This window comes from Limanda limanda, chromosome 22 (assembly GCF_963576545.1).
Source record: "Limanda limanda chromosome 22, fLimLim1.1, whole genome shotgun sequence".
Taxonomy (NCBI): Eukaryota; Metazoa; Chordata; class Actinopteri; order Pleuronectiformes; family Pleuronectidae; genus Limanda; species Limanda limanda.
This window is the reverse complement of record NC_083657.1, coordinates 14,541,095-14,560,612: the sequence shown is the minus strand read 5'-3', so window position 1 is coordinate 14,560,612 and position 19,518 is coordinate 14,541,095. Positions and strand designations below refer to the sequence as shown.

At 43.5% G+C, this 19,518-nt stretch overlaps 1 protein-coding gene across 3 annotated transcripts in view; it reads right to left on the bottom strand.

Annotated features, from left to right (window-relative positions):
- nrxn2b (neurexin 2b) overlaps nt 1-19,518 on the bottom strand; it is a 533,986-nt gene that overhangs the window by 263,915 nt on the left and 250,553 nt on the right. For all 3 annotated transcript variants that reach the window (XM_061066072.1, XM_061066073.1, XM_061066075.1), the window contains one exon: nt 19,063-19,253. In XM_061066072.1, coding sequence (XP_060922055.1) covers nt 19,063-19,253 — 191 coding nt within the window. The remainder of the gene's footprint in view (nt 1-19,062; nt 19,254-19,518) is intronic.

Below are 19,518 nucleotides of genomic sequence, written 5' to 3'. Positions count from 1 at the left end.
GTGATTTAAAGTCATGATTTCTGTGTAGATGTCATCAGGCCGGGACTCTAGTCTTACATGTCTAGTTTGGACTTAATTGGACAATAAACGCTGCACTTCCTGTAGCCACCAGGGGGCGCTGTGATTTAAAGTCATGATTTCTGTGGAGATGTCATCAGGCTGGGACTCTAGTCTTACATGTCTAGTTTGGACTCAATTGGACAATAAACACTTCACTTCCTGTAGCCACCAGGGGGCGCTGTGATTTAAAGTCATGATTTCTGTGTAGATGTCATCAGGCCGGGACTCTAGTCTTACATGTCTAGTTTGGACTCGATTGGACAATATATGTCCGAGCTAAGAACATCGTGTTTTGATGGCGTTTAATCAAACTTCGACGCCACGGTCACACGGCCTTAAAACCATATGAAGATCTCCGGGGGGGGGGGCTGTTGATACACACATGTAGTTTGAGTGAGATAGAACCATGAACACGGAAGTTACAGCATTTGGTGTTTCACGGCGAGTTGATGAACTTTGACGCCAAGCCACGGTCACACGGTGTGACGAACGATAAATCCCTAAATCAATTTTTATCTCCATCTTGTTGTGATGACACTCATCTGAATTTAAAGTTGAACTGATAAAAGCCCTGGGACAAGTACATCAAAGTAAAAATGGTGAATATGGCCAAAATGGCCACTAAATCCAAAATGGCGGACTTCCTGTTTGGTTTAACCTATCGATCCAAGAGACTTTTTTGTTTGTAATGGAAAGACACATGCCCTAATACATTTTTGTACAAGTCGGCCAATCGTAGCGCCGGGGCTGCCCTTTAGGGGGCGCTAGTCAGTTTTTTTGCCACGCCCATTTCTTAAAACCATATGAATGTCTTCAAGGGGGGGATGTTAATACACACATGTAGTTTGAGGGAGATGGACCCATGAACACGGAAGTTACAGCAATTTCGTGTGTCATGGCGAGTTGATGAACTTTGATGCCACGCCATTAGTATGGCGTTTGACGAAAAGTCACAGTAATCTTATATCTTCATTATCAATGTCTTGAGACCCATTTGATACAGTTTGTCATGGTTGAGGTCAGTGGATGAGGAGAAATACATCCAAGTGTAAGACATGCAAAAAAACATACATTTCCTGATGCCACCAGGGGGCGCTGTGATATTAAGTCATGATTTCAGTGCAGATGTCATCAGGCCGGGTCTCTTGTCTTATGTGTCTAGTTTGGACTCGATTGGATCGTGTTTGTCCGAGATACAGAACCTCGTGTTTTGATGGCGTTTAATCAAACTTTGATGCCACACCAAGGTCACACGGTGTGGCGAAAAGTTGATTTTTTAAGTCAACTTTTTTCTCCATCTTGTTGTGATGACACTCATCTGAATTTGAAGTTGATCTGATGAAAGCCCTGGGACAAGTACATTAAAGTAAATAATAATAATAATAATAACTAGGGCTACGTTGTAGCACTTGCGGGCCCGAGCACCTGCACGTTGAAGCCTGTTGCGGTCGGGGGAGAGAGCGGTCGATGACCAAGCGCACGTCTCCGCGTTGGATGCGTTTTCCTCTCTGTGGCAAGGATAAAAGCTTCACTTCCTGTAGCCACCAGGGGGCGCTGTGATTTAAAGTCATGATTTCTGTGTAGATGTCATCAGGCTGGGACTCTAGTCTTACATGTCTAGTTTGGACTCAATTGGACAATAAACGCTTCACTTCCTGTAGCCACCAGGGGGTGCTGTGATTTAAAGTCATGATTTCTGTGTAGATGTCATCAGGCTGGGACTCTAGTCTTACATGTGTAGTTTGGACTCAATTGGACAATAAACGCTTCACTACCTGTAGCAACCAGGGGGCGCTGTGATTTAAAGTCATGATTTCTGTGTAGATGTCATCAGGCCAGGACTCTTGTCTTATGTGTCTAGTTTGGACTTGATTGGACAATATATGTCCGAGATACAGAACCTCGTGTTTTGATGGCGTTTAATCAAACTTCGACGCCACGGTCACACGGCCTTAAAACCATATGAATATCTTCAGGGGGGGGCTGTTGATTCACACATGTAGTTTGAGTGAGATGGAACCATGAACACTGAAGTTACAGCAATTTCGTGTTTCACGGCGAGTTGATGAACTTTGACGCCACGCCACGGTCACACGGTGTGACGAAAAACCAATCCCTGAATCATTTTTTTATCTCCATCTTGTTGTGATGACACTCATTTGAATTTTAAGTTGATCTGATGAAAGACCTGGGACAAGTATGTCAAAGTAAAAATGTGGAAAATGGCCAAAATGGCCACCAAATCCAAAATGGCGGGCTTCCTGTTTGATCTAACATATCAATCCAAGAGACTTATTTGTTTGTTATGAAAAGACACATGTCCCCATAGATTTTTGTACATGTCGACCAATATTAGTGCCGGGGCTGCCCTTTAGGGGGCGCTAGTCAGTTTTTTTGCCACGCCCATTTCTTAAAACCATATGAATATCTTCAGGGGGGGGATGTTAACACACACATGTAGTTTGAGTGAGACGGAACCATGAACACTGAAGTTACAGCAATTTCGTGTTTCACGGAGAGTTGATGAACTTTGATGCCACGCCATTAATACTGTGTTTGACGAAAAGTCACAGTAATCTTATATCTTCATAATCAATGTCGTGAGACCCATTTGATAGAGTTTGACATGGTTGAGGTCAGTGGATGAGGAGAAATACATCCAAGTGTAAGACATGCAAAAAAAAAGACATTTCCTGTTGCCACCAGGGGGCGCTGTGATATTAAGTCATGATTTCAGTGCAGATGTCATCAGGTCGGGACTCTTGTCTTATGTGTGTAGTTTGGATTTGATTGGATCATGTATGTGCGAGATACAGAAGCTCGTGTTTTGATGGCGTTTAATCAAACTTTGACGCCACGCCACGGTCACACGGTGAGACGAAAAATCAATCCCTAAATCATTTTTTATCTCCATCTTGTTGTGATATCACTCATCTAAATTTAAATTTGATTTGATGAAAGCCCTGGGACAAGTACGTCAAAGCAAAAATGGCCAAAATGGTCAAAATGGCCACTAAATCCAAAATGGCGGGCTTCCTGTTGCGTTTTTCATAATGCCCTGTTACGTGTGGCCAGGAGGTGGGGCTCTGTGTGAGAATGTGTGTGTGTTTGTGCCTCTCTCCACCTTTCTCTCTCTCTCCACGCAGCCAGTCCTCAGGTGAGACTCATCACCTCGTCAGCTGGAGCTGACTTAAGGAGGCTGTGAATTTCTTTCTCGCTCTCTATTCTTCCATGCAGGTGAACGGGTGAGGAGACCGAGGCTCCGTTTTCCCCCATGCCAGAAGTCCTTTTGAGCTTTTGTTATGTTGGTAGTTGGTTCGGGGGTTCCCGGTAGTCCCCGGTAGTCCTGTTTTCGGATAACCTTTTTCTTTCATTTAGGTAGTGGGTTATTTAGGCAGACTTAGTTCGGGGGTGAACACTGACTTCGACGGCCGATGGCTGGCTCAGTGTTCCCCTCTCTTTTGTTTGTTTTGGCCGGGAACCTCCAACCCTTTTGGTTTGTTGCCTTTCTAAATATTTGTTTGTTTCAACCAATAAACATTTGTTATTATTTAGTGGCAACAGTTGTTTCTGATTCGTTTATTTGATGTGTTCCGGGCCTCACGAGCCATTTCTTATAGGTCCGTAACATATTTGGGGGCTCGTCCGAGATCACATGTTGGGTCTTCAGTGTTTCTGTTGATTCCAACTGTGAGTGCCGTGTCTATTGTGATAGGCCGTGTCTAGTTGATTTTGTGGTGTGACTTGGTCGTCACTGACAGAGTTTGTTGGCTTGGACTTCCTAGTGTGGTTGCCAGTGTTTTTTCGGCCGGCACGTTTGTGCACCATGGTTTTCTTTTTGGTGCTGCTGTGTTTTGCCCTCTTGGGTGGTATTTTTGAGGGAGTAGGTTGGTGAGCGGTCTGTTTTTTTTGTTTTTTTTCCTCTCGCCCTGGTCTGATCAGTGTGGCCAGTCTCGTCATGGCGTTTAGTGCTGAGGAGTTTGTTGCTCATCCGACGATGGAGCAGTTCTGTTCTTGCACTAAAGAGCAGTTAATTTCTCTGGCCAGTTTTCTTAAAGTTACGGTGACTAAGCAGATGAAGAAGCAGGCTATAAGAACTGAGCTGCTGTCTGTGTTATATAAAGAGGGTCTTTTGAGTGAAGCGGTCATGAAGGGGGTGGAGTCACGGTCAGATGTGGATGAAGCGGCTCGTCTCAGGGGATTGGAGCTGCAGATTGAGTTGCGCCGTCTGGATCTGAGGGAGAAGGAGCTGTTGGGTGAACTGGAGGTGCGGAAGCTGGAGGAAGAGACAAAGAGGCAGGTGCATCTGAAGGAGCTGGAGTTACAGCATGCACCTCCTTCTCCTCCCCCTCCTGCCGCCAGTAGTTTTGATATAGGTAGATGCATCCGTTTCGTTCCGTCTTTTAATGATAAAGATGTTGACAAATATTTCACCCTGTTTGAACGTGTAGCTGAGACCCTGGAGTGGCCTAGGCAGTTTTGGCCGTTGCTTTTACAATGTGTGTTCACGGGAAAGGCCCAGGATGCCTACGCGTCTTTGGAGTCTGGTATGAGCCTGAATTATGATCATGTCAAAGAGGCGGTGCTGAGGGCCTACGAGTTAGTGCCCGAGGCATATCGCCAGAGGTACCGTCGTCTCAAGAAGTCGTATGAGAAGACATACGTGGAGTTTGGTCATGAGAAGGGAGTGTTATTTGATCGTTGGTGTCGCTCTATGAAGGTTTCTGATTTCGCTGGCTTGCGTGAGTTGATGTTGCTGGAAGACTTTAAGAATTGTTTGCCTGAACGAATTGTGACACACATTAACGACCGTAACGTGCTAGAAATGTCTAGGGCTGCGGTACTTGCTGATGAATACGTTTTGACTCATAGGGACAGTTATGATAAGCCACAGTCCTCCCTGGGTCGCAGCTTCTCTGCGCCCAGGCCCCCTGTGACGCGTAGGGAGAGTGGAGGGGGTAAGGAGAGTGACAGGGTTTGTTCCTTTTGCAAGAAGCGTGGCCATACAGTTAATTACTGTTTTGCTTTGAACAAAAGGGACAAGCCTCCTAAAGCTGTTAATTTGTTAAAAACCGAAAGCTCATTGAGTCAGTCTCCTAGTGCTCCCAGTTCATCTCTCTCACGCTCTCATCCTGGGCAGTCTCCGGAGCTTGATGGTGTGTTTTTGCCTTTCGTCATGAAGGGGGCGGTCTCGCTGACTGCGGGAGGCCCGAAAGTCCCTGTCGTTATTCTGAGGGACAGTGCAGCCTCTCAGTCGGTCATTTTGAGTGGAGTGTTGCCTCTGTCTGATAAATCTTCAACCGACTCGGCTGCGTTAGTCCGTGGGTTTGGGATGCAGTTTGTGGGGATTCCTTTGCACACCATTCACCTGGACTCGGAGTTGGTTACGGGGCCTGTTATTGTCGGTGTCAGTGATGAGTTTCCTGTCGGGGGGGTGTCTTTCATCCTGGGGAACGATTTAGCGGGGGGGAAGGTCCTGCTTAATCCTGAAGTAACAGCTGTTCCCCGGTCTGGGTGTTCAGATGAGTTGGTGAGAAAGTTCCCAGGGGTGTTTTCTGTCTGCGCCATTACCCGTGCCATGGCAGCAAAGCAACGTCAGCTGCAGCCTGAGTCCGGTGATGAGGAAGTAGAATTGAGTGACAGTTTTATGGCTGGGGACGGTTCGTCAGTGTTACCAGCCCTTCCTTCCCCAGACCCGGTTTCTCTTCCCTCCCCAGGCCCGGTTCCTTTTCCCCCGCCATCTCCCCTTTCTATATTGGACAGTTCAGATGTTAAATTGTCCATGTCACGTGAACAGCTTATTATCGAACAGCAGCGTGATCCCACGCTGGTTTCTCTTTTTGCGGCTGTGGGTTTGAATGATGATGATGGGGGTGGGTCTCCCAGGTATTTCTTGAAGGACGGGGTGCTGATGCGTGCGTGGCTGCCACCACGTTTGGGTTTTCAAGAGGATTGGGGGGTTGTGAAGCAAGTTGTAGTTCCACAGCTGTTTCGACCAGAAGTTTTGAAGCTGGCCCATGATAATCCTCTGGCTGGCCATCTTGGGGTAAATAAGACATATGATAGAGTGTTGCGTTGTTTTTTTTGGCCGGGTCTTAAAGCCGATGTGCGTCAGCACTGTAGGACCTGCCATGTCTGTCAACTCTCTGGTAAGCCCAATCAAACCATTCCCCCGTTTCCACTCTATCCGATTCCTGTTGTAGGGGAGCCTTTCGAACATGTTATCGTAGACTGTGTAGGGCCTCTTCCCCGTACAAAGGCGGGTCATCAGTTTCTCCTGACCATTATGTGCGTTAACACTCGTTTTCCTGAGGCTATTCCTCTGCGGAGGATCACCGCCCCTGCAGTCATTAAAGCGTTGACTAAGTTTTTTTCCTTGTTTGGTTTGCCACGGGTGGTGCAGACGGACCAGGGGTCGAATTTTATGTCTAAGGTTTTTGCACAGGTGGTGAAGCAGCTTGACATTTCTCATTGTCATTCCAGCGCGTACCATCCAGAGAGTCAGGGTGCGCTTGAGCGGTTTCACCAGACCCTAAAATCTATGCTGCGCACTTACTGCCTCGAGTATGGTAAGGATTGGGATGAGGGTGTCCACCTGCTTCTCTTTGCTGTGCGTGAGGTGGTACAGGAGTCGCTGGGTTTCAGTCCTGCTGAGCTTGTGTTTGCCCATACGGTGCGCGGTCCGCTTAAATTGCTACATGAAAAATGGGTTGGTAGTGCAGAACCACAGAATCTGCTGGACTATGTGTGTGATTTTCGTTCAAAACTTCATCGTGCTTGTGAGCTGGCTAAACAGAGCATGGTTGTTGCCCAGGGCAAGATGAAGCGTTGGTTCGACAAAGATGCGCAGAGCCGTAGCTTCAGCCCAGGGGACAAAGTGTTGGTGCTGTTGCCCATTCCTGGCTCATCGTTACAGGCACGTTACAGTGGGCCATATGTTGTCCGGGAGAAGGTTGGCGCTCGTGACTATGTGGTGGCGACCCCGGACCGCAGGAGGCGAAGTCGGCTTTGTCATATCAACATGTTGAAGCCCTATCTGGAGCGAGGGTCTGTTTCACCCTCCCCTGTTGTATTGAAATCTGTTGTGGCGCTGTCCGGTGCTGAAGTGATTGATCAGAGTGAGGCGGCTGTGGCGCTGTCCGGTGCCGATTTGCCGGAGTCTGAGGAGTTGGATTTCGATGGTGATGTCGTTGCCTTGTCCAGTGCTGTTGTTCATGGGCGTTTGAAGAACTCTGAACTGCTGGTTAATCTTGATGGTTGTGTTTCGCATCTGCCTCCGTCTCAGGGTGAGGATGTGGTCCGTTTGATTGGTTCACATATGTCACTGTTCTCTGATGTGCCCTCTCAGACCCAGGTGCTGCAACATGATGTTGAAGTAGGAGATTCGTTTCCGATTAAACAACATGCCTACAGAGTTAATCCAGAAAAACGTGCACGCTTGCAGAAGCAGGTGGACTACATGTTGGGCCACGGTATTGCTGAACCCAGCTGTAGTCCCTGGAGTTCTCCCTGTCTGCTGGCTATGAAATCTGATGGTTCAGACCGGTTCTGTACAGACTTTAGGAAAGTGAATGGAGTCACTAGGCCTGATTGTTATCCTCTTCCCCGAGTTGAGGATTGTGTGGATAATGTTGGCGGTGCCAAGTATGTAACCAAACTTGACCTGTTAAAGGGATATTGGCAGGTGCCACTGACTCCTCGGGCGAAAGAAATTTCTGCTTTTGTGACTCCAGACGCTTTCCTTCAGTACACTGTGATGCCGTTTGGCATGCGTAATGCGCCAGCAACTTTTCAGCGGCTGGTGAATATTGTGTTGTCTGGTCTTTCTGGTTGTGAGGCATATTTGGACGACATTGTTGTGTATTCTGGGTCCTGGGACGAGCACATTCAGCAGCTGTATTCTGTGTTTGGGCGTTTGCGTGACGCCAATCTTACTTTAAACCTTGTTAAGTGCGAGTTTGGCCAGGCGACAGTGACCTATTTGGGCAAAGTGGTTGGTGGGGGCCAAGTCAGGCCGGTGCACTCCAAGGTGGAGGCTATTCTTTCTTTCCCTGTCCCTCGTTCACGGCGGGAATTGCGCCGGTTTCTGGGGATGGCGGGCTACTACCGTAGTTTTTGTAAGAACTTTTCTGCGGTAGCTGCTTCCCTCACTGACTTGTTGAGCCCGAAGGTGTGTTTTCGCTGGACTGAGGGCTGTCAGCGTGCTTTTGACTGTATTAAGGCTTTGTTGACTACGGCCCCAGTCCTGTGTGCCCCTGTGTTTGATCGTCCATTTAAACTGTCTGTTGATGCCAGTGATGCGGGTGCTGGTGCTGTTCTGCTTCAGGAGGGGGGGGACGGGGTTGAACATCCCGTCTCTTACTTCTCCAAGAAGTTCAACAAACACCAGCGCGTGTACTCTACTATTGAGAAGGAGGCGTTGGCCTTGGTCCTGGCGCTGAGCCACTTTGAAGTTTATGTGGGTTCCGCGAGTTCGCCAACTGTTGTGTATAAGGACCACAATCCTTTAGTTTTTGTGAATCAGATGCGGAACACTAACCAGAGGTTAATGCGCTGGGCGCTCTTCCTGCAGTCCTTTAACGTGATCATTCGGCATGTGAAGGGGCGGGACAACGTCCTGGCCGACACGTTGTCACGGTGTTAGGTCTTGTGAATGTGTTGTTTTTTTTTCCTTCCTCCCTGGTCTTCACGTTTGCCCCCGGCTATTCACAAGCTCTGGGTGGGGGTGTTACGTGTGGCCAGGAGGTGGGGCTCTGTGTGAGAATGTGTGTGTGTTTGTGCCTCTCTCCACCTTTCTCTCTCTCTCCACGCAGCCAGTCCTCAGGTGAGACTCATCACCTCGTCAGCTGGAGCTGACTTAAGGAGGCTGTGAATTTCTTTCTCGCTCTCTATTCTTCCATGCAGGTGAACGGGTGAGGAGACCGAGGCTCCGTTTTCCCCCATGCCAGAAGTCCTTTTGAGCTTTTGTTATGTTGGTAGTTGGTTCGGGGGTTCCCGGTAGTCCCCGGTAGTCCTGTTTTCGGATAACCTTTTTCTTTCATTTAGGTAGTGGGTTATTTAGGCAGACTTAGTTCGGGGGTGAACACTGACTTCGACGGCCGATGGCTGGCTCAGTGTTCCCCTCTCTTTTGTTTGTTTTGGCCGGGAACCTCCAACCCTTTTGGTTTGTTGCCTTTCTAAATATTTGTTTGTTTCAACCAATAAACATTTGTTATTATTTAGTGGCAACAGTTGTTTCTGATTCGTTTATTTGATGTGTTCCGGGCCTCACGAGCCATTTCTTATAGGTCCGTAACATGCCCCTTGAGACTTTTTTTCATGATTTGTCACGAAACACCTCTTGCCCGATTTTGTTGAAAATCGGTTATGTGGAAACCTAGGGGCTGGGTTCCAGGGGGCGCTGTTGAGCCATTTTGCCACGCCCATTTCCAAATACTCCAGAATACGTAAATTTTCACCACTTACTAATTTACTGCAAAGTTTGGTAAGAAGTTCAGCATGTTAAAGCTCTCAAAAAGCCAATTCACTTTAGTCACAATAATAATAATAATAATAATAATAATCCTTACAATTTCAATAGGGCCTCTCACCATTCGGTGCTCGGGCCCTAATAATAAGAATAATCCTTACAATTTCAATAGGGCCTCTCACCATTCGGTGCTCGGGCCCTAATAATCATTACAATTTCAATAGGGCCTCTCACCATTCGGTGCTCGGGCCCTAATGATGTGGAAAGATGTGGTATATCTATTTTTCTCTTATTCATTTGGGGGGCAATTGTTTTGTACCCAATCCAAATCAATTTCTATCAACCACATATTTTTACCTCACAGACCATGTTTTGCACATTAGCAAAATGTAAAGAATATATTTGTGAATTGAACAAACTGCCAGCAACTGCAACAGCTAGTCATAGGAATGAAACCGTGTAGACATGTATAATACTGTAAATTAAAATCCATTGTCCATCCATCCTATTACACTGATGACAAATTATACAATTCACAAAGCATTATACAACTCAACAATATATATACAGTATACTCAGATTAATGTAACTAATAGCCGTTTAGGATTAATATATTGGTAATTTGTTCCTACTAAATGGTTTGTTTATATTATATTTTGCAAGCTGACTAACTGACAGATCAATCTGCATTTTATTTGATTTTACTTTATAGTTTTTTGACAAGTCCAGGTCTACACACAAATACAATCAGAACAAGTGCTGTCTCCATTTCGGTTACACCTCTGGTGAAGAAGCTGTCTTTTGATGAAAGAGAGAAAAGAAGAGGGAGGGAGGAATGTGGGAAAACGGCCAAAACTGTGAGTAATGCCATAGTAAATTGTAATGTAAGACAGGTCAGGGAGGAGAAAAAGCTAAAACACACTGCTCTATTGCAGCACTCAAGCTACCTAGCCCACCATTTGTTGAGAGAGGACTGACACTCAGCGGAAAAATAGAGGGTGCAGAGAAGGACATGAGAGGGATATGAATAAACAGGGAACAACACATCTTGAAGGGAAGCTGACATTTTTAGGGGACTTTGCAAAGGACTGTCAGTTTCTTAAAAAACTTTTCAGACTCTTTCAATTTGTTATAGATCCAAACAAAAAATGGTAACTCATCAATACTCACTCAACATGCTCTAAAGATAAAGTGGAAACATCCCTTTGCTGTGGCACTCAACTGTCTCTGGTTTTCATCAACTATCTGACCATGAAGATATGTCATGAATTGGGTTGGACAATGTCAACTTAAAAAAAACGATTCATTGAGTCCGAGGAATAAGATAACGATAAGATTGAGTTGAGAAATGCACACAAAGGCACTTCTGTCCAGCCACTCTAAGATAACCCAACCCTCACCCAGGCTGTGGCTGATGGAGTGCTGCTGAGAAACTGAACTTTTTCCATCTGCCACAGCCTGGGTGAGGGTTGGGTTATCTTATAGTGGTTGGACAGAAGTGCATTTGTGTGTAAGACACATGAAAGCCTGCCTAGAGTTTGCCAAACAACATAAAAAAGACTCAAAAGAAAAATGGATAAGTTAACTCATTACAAATAAATCTACAACCCTAAGTCTGCAAAAAGGGGAGGAGGGTTTGATAACTTTCTGAAAGTACTACATATAAGTTGATTTACATAAAAGCCTTGACATTTTATGCAGTCATATTTACTTATTTTTCAGTTGAGTAAGAGGTGGATTGTAAAAAAGAGTGTTTGTCGAATAATGATTTAGGCTTAAATAAATGGCAGTATGTCTACAATAATGGGGATTTATCAATTTTTTGATTAAAAAATAGGTAGGGTTAGATGTTGTTGATTTACACTGACGATGATAAAGGCAACGTCACGTAATGTTCAGATAATGATTTAGATAAGGACAAATGTATTAATTTCGGTTGAATGAACTCAATATGGCTCACAAACAGCTTCCATCGTCACACACTCCTGAAGCTTCCCGTGCGGAGATGTCATAAAAGAGGCTGAGAAACTGCTCGAGACATTTATACCATCTGACAAGAGGCACTAATCCAGTTATGCTGCAAGTGATTTGTTTAGTTATTATTATGCAAATGCATTCAGGCGCTGCTTTGGCAGATCTTCATTACATCGCCGCGTCCCTCTCTGTCATTCACAATTCTGCACCAGGTGAAAACTAAAGCACTGTTTAAGAGGAAATTGAATTAGGTACATGTGTTGTAGCACATCCAATAAAGTGGTTCAGACAAAAGTGACAATTCCTCAGTTCTCTCTTTCAAGCTACATCAGATTTGAACTGAAAACTTACTTTCACAACTGGCACATTGTTTCTGCTCGTGACACTTTCAGCTGACAAGACTCAAAGGACCACTGGGAAGCTGCTATGGTTCCGTTTGAAGGCAGAATAATCCATCTTAATCATTTCAATTAGCAGAATGAGTCTTAATATCTGTTTGCCTAAAACGAATTATTACTTTTTCTTGACACTACTGATCTGCCTGATTAGGCTCAAGAAACTGACACTTGTCTGAAGATAATTGGAGGAACCATATTATATCGGCCACATGAGGAACAACTGTATTCGGAGATAGCACTTATCTACTCCTTAGTGTTTGCGTATTCAAAACAGGAAAATATAACAGTTATCTTCAAGACAAAAAGATTAATGGTCTCAGACGTCAATGAAGTGATGCCCCTAGCATACCTCTCTTCAAGCATTCAACGTTTATCATAGAATGCTATTGGTAAAACGGCCATAACACAGTAGAGCGGAATTCGCTGTTGGAAACCTACAGTATCTTGTGGAGAAAAATAACAGCCTTGCTGTTTAGGAGACTGGCATTGAAGGATTTTTTCTTCCCTGTGAATTCAATGGCGGTTTTATTGATCTAACACCTAGTAGCAATTACAGAACCTGAGTGGTGAAACTCCCCTTCAATGGTTTCAGCATTGAGCATATTAAGACCTTGTAACATTTTAACATTTGACACCCTTTGAGCTAACACTGTGTGCTCCACTAAAGATTATGAGGTCAAGATAGCGTCACAGCAAAGACATGTAATTAGTGCTGCACATCACAGCAGTTGCAACACTTTATTTCCTCTCCTGTTTCCATGGAGGCTGCAATATAAATGAATAGGGGTTCAATTTTCACAGCTGGACTTTCTTGAGTATGATCACATCTTGGTCTTCTCCATCACATAATCTGTCTCACCGCCCTCTTGTTACCATTGCCCCAGAGATGTTGACTTTAAAGGCTTTTCACACTCACATGCCATTATGGAGGAGAAGGATAATACAAATTATTCGTACATAACAAAAGAGACCCTGGTATTATGTTATTTAATCTCCACACAATATAAGGAATAGATTGTGCTTACACCTAAAGGGTTGGCTTTCAATGAGAGGAAATGTTAATCTATTGGTTACAGCGGGACGACCGTGCACAATGTGTTGCCAATACACTATAATGCTCATGAAGGGTGATTTATGCAACATAGTGTTGCCCGCATGAGGCCAAATGCTGGCAAACTCTTTTTGTATCGTCAAAACTGATGAAAGCTCAAACAGCAGCGGTTTTAGGGTTCTAAGCTGTAGGAGTCATGTTCCTTTTATCTGACAATGTGGATACAATCATGTTTTCTTTTTAACAAATACCCTTTGATACTATGTCCTTGAGCAAGACAGTTGAGCTGCTAGGCTCAATTTGATCCTCTTATGGAGAAGCGTAGCAGGAGAAAAATCCCCCCTGGTCGAGAGGGAAGCACATGGAAATTATCTACGTAGTAGGATATTAACATTCAAGTTAAATATATTATAAACCACCTCTAGTATGAGCCAGATGAGGTGGGAGCTACTGATGGACTTCAGTACAAAAAAAGAGATAGCAGGCAACTTGGAGTAAATGTTACCCATCTTTGTTTCAGGCAAAAAAAAAAAATCATCGTACTGGGACGTCATCAGCCTGTTGAAAGGGACCATCCAGGCTCGCCTGGCACATGGGAGTTGTGGATTAGCAAAAAAAAAGAGCTGGGGCAGGAAGACTGTGGCTGTTATTGTCTCAGAAGTTAAAATTCACAAGTTGGATAACTTAAGATCTTGACTTTTTGGCTGCCAGTTGATTCAAGTTCAGCTTTTCATTTCAGTCAGTTAAAGAAGGATATTGCTTTTAAGAGTTTTCCTCACACGGTGTCTGGGCTCTTCCATACTTACAGGGAAAACTATATTCTCTCATGGAAATATGTGATCAGGTTTCCACTCGATGTTGCTTGTACTGTCCATCATGAAAACTACAGCTTCCTCTCGTGGAGTATGTTTGGTTGTTTAGGGGACGGTGGGAAAGACAATGGTTATAATTTGTGTTGCACCTGGTATACTGAGAGGCATCAAGATGCATACAGGTAAACAAGTACTGTGGCAGAATTAGCGACTAGCTCAGCTTGTTTTGTCAGACACTGATATTAACCAGGACACAGAAGACAGAAAAGCTTTGCGCTGATCAAATGGCTAATCTCAATTTTAGTGCTGGCAAGAGTAGAGCTCATTAAAATGTGTGTACCTACTTCCTCTCTCTCCTCCTCTCTCATCTTTGCCAACCCTCTTCTCTACATTGTGTTTCAATTTGTTCTGCTTTTGTTGAAAAATTGAACATTTTCAGTGTCATCTCTTTACAATTCCACATAAGTATGTCTCATTAGCAAGCATCTTCAAAAGAAAGGGACAGGCACAGTCTGAATATGGTGTGCCAAATTATTCCTCCTCTCTGTAGCTCGTCAACCTGAAAAGGCTTCGCTCGTTGTATTCTAATGTTTTACCTTATTTCACATCACTTTATTTGATAATAGCATTAATACCTTTGATATTGTCATGTTCGTTGCATTGTGAAGCAAGTTATTCCCCTCAGGGCAATGGGTGTTTTTACTTCCTCTACCACATAACCAACACTGTTCACCAATCCAACTTCAGCTTTCAACATACAACACACAGTTACTAAAGCTTACGGCTATTTGTTTTATTTACTTGAGTTGGATTTGTTACAAAGTGTCGATGATTTGCATTTTACTATAAAGGTCTGGAACCGAGAAACAACAATTTTCCACCTAATTACTGCCAGAGTTTAGAATTTATCGAAGTAATAATTCCCATGCAAAGTGCTATACATATAAGGTAAAAATATTTTATAATCTTATATTCTTTATTATCTTTACTATTTAATGTTATATAGGGCATTTTGCTTTAATTAAATGTTTCCATTTTGTTTAATATGGGGAGCGCTGTTTGCTGGGGTTCACAGCTAAAACTTTTTAATTCTGTATTTTTTTTCCATGTCAAATTGTAATAAATTAGGACATGCACATTATGCAGCATCAACACTGGTAACTGCTTTTAATATTGCGGCTTATTGTTTACATGGTCTTTGTCAGAGAACACTCACCAATCAACCTTAACCTGTCCTTGGTGCAAGGTGTCAGACGTAGCATTAATGAATTAATGATCAATATATCTTTGTTAAATTAATTGGGGAACGTTGGCATGATGAGCATAAACAAATGGGGACAATTAGCCCCTGTCCACCCCCAGTGGTACTACTGGTGAGGGTTACTCAAATTAAGACATATCATATGAGACCTGATGCTTCCTGTCATAAAGAGGAAGCCGCTAATTGTTCCTGCTATCATCGCCAGAGGTTGTTGATTGTCTTTTTAATTTCTGGTAATTACACCAAAGCCCCGACAAAAAAATAATGTACCGACAAGAACCACCTGGCTGGCACACAATTTTTCACTACTGAACATATTTATTTATTTTTTTTTATATCAAACAGCCTCATAAAAATAGTAAATAAAGGAATGGGCCCTAAGGTCCATGTAGCTAAATATTTAAATGCCCTGTGGAAACAAAAAGCAGACCTTACTCTATGAAACCTTGCTTTTTTAACACTTTCATAAAAAAACAAAGGGATGTGTTTGATGAAAGAGAATCCTTTGCTCCTGAATATATTCAGTGATAATTAACTATACTTTTACTGCAGGAAATTGGCAGCTGGGGAGCCATGTTGTCTACGGATACAGATTTGTACTGTTGAGCATCCCCTCTTGGTTTACATTTAAGGAAATTCCAAAACTTACTTCATCTGATTTCGTCTGTGACAATTTTAATCTGTTGGAGGCTCCATTCTAGCTCAACTATGCAAATTGGTTCTGTGACAACAAGTGGTTCTACTTTGATCATGATGTACTATGATAGTGAAATGTATATGGGCGAAGGAACACTCTCTCTCCCTTTGCTTTTCCCCGCTGACTAATTGTTTAAGACAGTCACGACTAAGGCTGGAGGCTGAACTGTACAGGTCCTAATGTGTAATTCTTTCCATATCAAACGAGCAAGCACGAATTCTGCATGTTCCAAAAATCGGAACTCTGTTTGGCAATCATTTTAAGCCTCTCAAAATGTATTGTATTTTTCACCTTCAGTAGCATGACTAAAGGATTCTGTTTTATCATGTCTTGTATTATCATATTGTAAAGCTTCTGTGGCATATTTGATAAGGCTCCTTTTAAACTGATCGCTGAGAGAATCAACCAGGCTATTTCGGGGCAGGAATGTGGAAAAATAACCTGCTATCACTGTGTTGTGCAGATTGTCAACAGAAATGAAAGACTTTTATTCCCTGCTTGGTGTATGTTCAACATGTCTTCTTCTGAGACCTGCATTGACTACACAAAACTAGATCCACTCAGTGCTATCCTCGGGGACCGAGTGTGTGCTGCTCCCTCATCATACTTAAGCTGACAAAGAGGGATGCCTTGAAGATTTTTTGCTTGTCCAAAGACAAAGAGGAGGAAGACAGAGAGCACAAAACCCATTTTCCCCATTTTCTCTGGGCAATTACACAGATAAAGCTTAGAGAATTGTTTTTTTCTTTGAAATGCAGGCAGAAATGGTGTTACAACACAGCAAAGAGATTGAGAGACAATTTAATGTTGCTATACGACTTCTGTTTTGTTTAGTTTGTTTGCTTTTTTCATTTCACACTGTCTGTGTGAGTGTAAGACTTCCAGAACATACACAGCCTTTGTGCAATAGTAAAAGGAAAGAAAAGTATCTTCTCATCATGTGTGGTAGTATAAACGATATGTACATGTCTTTCTCCACCTATACAGGTTTAGATCTGGTGCTTTACTCCCATGTTTATGGCACTACAGTGCTTGAGCTGCGTATGATATTTTAGCAAGGGAATTGTCACAGCAGAACTACAGAGCATGGTTTGAATGCCCAATTAGATAGGGGAATTGAGTAGTGATGCATCTTGCCCTGACTTAAGTCCAACCATTATTCTTCCCACTAGCACTGAGCCGCCTCAACCCCCCACCCCCTGAAAACAAGTTGCTAAAATAGAGATAAAGGCCAATGAAAATAACAAAGTTTCAAACGCTGTGGCTCACAGATTAGTAAAGATGGACGTTCACTCCACTGCCATGTATACAATGTAGATTGGGCCTTGAAAAGGAAAAAATGCCTGCCATCTGTTTCATTTGTGAGAGGAATTATTGTGCAGGGGTGTCTGCAATTTTGAATATATAAAGCCATTATTGCTGCATGGCTCTGTGGTAGGCAGCTGAGGGATCTTGGGGGCACACGCTTGGTTGGTGGGGTTTTAAAAAGAAGGTGATACAATTCTCTATTAATCAGTCCGGCTGAGTGAGACAACGGTAACACCAGCTGTATAGCTTTGGAGAACACTGCTTTTCCCAAACAATAAGAAGACCGATTATGTTTACTTTTCCTAAACTATAATGACAGCTAAGGGTGTGCATCTGTTCTGCTGGGGGATTAGTTGTGATGTATTTCTGCTTGATTAGAAAGGACGCTGTCTAACATGACTGCAAATGGTGGGAGAATTTGAAGATGGCGCAGGGAAGAGGGTTCTGGCTACGACGGAATCCACGGCCCAACACCTGCAGCAGAATGTCAGTGATGATTGACAACAGTCTCTGTCACAGCCTGGAAGCAATCAATCAAGGTCAAAGACCCATCTAATAACACACATCAATTACCTTACTGTAGGAGATCAACGGAGCAGATATGCTGTGACGACCGCACAGATGCACAGGAGATGTGCTTTGTCCATCAATCACACACAATACATAATGAAAGCATTATGCTGCAGCTTGCTATACTCAAAAAAACAAGCACACATTACATCTGGGAGTTGCTGATTGTAGTAATCACATTACTACTATAGCGCATATGTGACTTTAACATAATTGGCTATACATGCATATTGCATTTTATTTGCATTTCATCAGACATTTCTGCGTCATTAGTCATTAACTATAATTGTTACTGCTAAAACCACTACGAGATATTTCAAACTCCTAAATCCTTGTGTCTTTGGCCTATGGACGCTTGTTGTTTGCTCAGTACTATTGTCTGTTAACAAGATGACCTAAGATTGTCCTTTCTAATTGCAGCATGCATACACCAAAGGACAACGAAAGGTAAAGTGTCAATAAATCATGTCTTCCTGAAAAATGTCAGGGCGTCTTTTGATCTTTTGACTCCCAATAGCGTTCAATCGCCCTGGGTGCTCGATCAGATATCTGATGTGTTTTTACACAACAACCTACAGTGCTCTCAGGAGCACATGAATCATCCAGAGCTAATCTTAATACTACTAGAGACAGGCACTTGAAAGAGTCTAGCATGAAGGACACTGCCTTGCAACCTCTGTTGTCCACTGTCAAGTTCCTATTGTCTCTCTTCCAAGTAAATATCTCTTCATCTCTGATTACCATAATGTCAATTGTTGTCATCACAGGGAGCAACTCCCCAGCATTGAATTAATTCATCAGAGACTTCAGACATCCAAAGCCCACAACTACCTGCGCCTCCAGTCCTAGTCAGCCTGGACCAGATATTTTCTCACACTTGAGTGCCTTCCAACCATTGCTGTTATTTCAAGATGACTTGTGAGGGCAACACACTTTAAAGTCAAAGTAGTAAAGGTGTCTCCATTTAAAGTCATTGTTTCCTCAGCAAAAGTCAAGTGTACTCAATGTGACGGTGTTAGTTCCAGTCAGTCAGGCAGCTCGGTTGAAACAAGTGAGTGAAAGTTAAAAAAAAAGAAAGAAGGAAACAAAGCACAGAAGCATGAAACCATAAGCTGTTACTGTTGTCATATGATTCCTTTTTCACCTCGGTCTGCAGTGTTAAGGTTTTGTTAAGATACCAGTTGGTAAAGGATATTGCTGTTATTGCCCTTTTCCTGTAGAGTCACAGATGCCGAAATTTTTAAAATACCAGTGGATGTACAATGATCCTATTGTAAAAGCCACTGTGATCTTGAAAGTGGATCTAATTTAGATGAATTTGAGCAGGCGTGTTCTCATGGCTACGTTCCAACAACACAAAAGGGACAAACCAAGGACGATAAGATGAGGAATAAGTATTTCCCATCAGTAGCTACGTTTTCTGGAAGAATCCATCACTTAGCACTTGGTGGCCTGCTATTACCTTTGAGGTCCAGGTTACGGGCTCCATTGGAGTGCTGAGTAACGGTGCGTGAGTCGATCTTTAGCGTATGCAAGGTGTTGGCATCCCGGGAGACCACCACGTTGTGCCACTGGTTGTCATTGAGCGGCTTGTCTGAGTTGCCCTTCATCAGCGACGGCCCGTTGCCAAGGTCAAAGACGTAGTGGACATACCTGTGAAGAAAGATATCAGTTTAAGGGTTGTTATCAAAAATCAATCATTGCATCTCAGTCAGCAATGGTTCATAATGATCTGGCTTAACTTTACAATTGTCTTTGTTCTCTTCTCAGTGACTCCTCACTGATAACAGGTCACAATCAACAGCACTCAACCTTCAATTATCATGATGGAGTGATTGAAGATCCGATCGTATTTTTTAAATTTCCTACACTGTTTCTGATGTCTTGACCCTCTTCTCTAAGACATATTCTTGGGAAA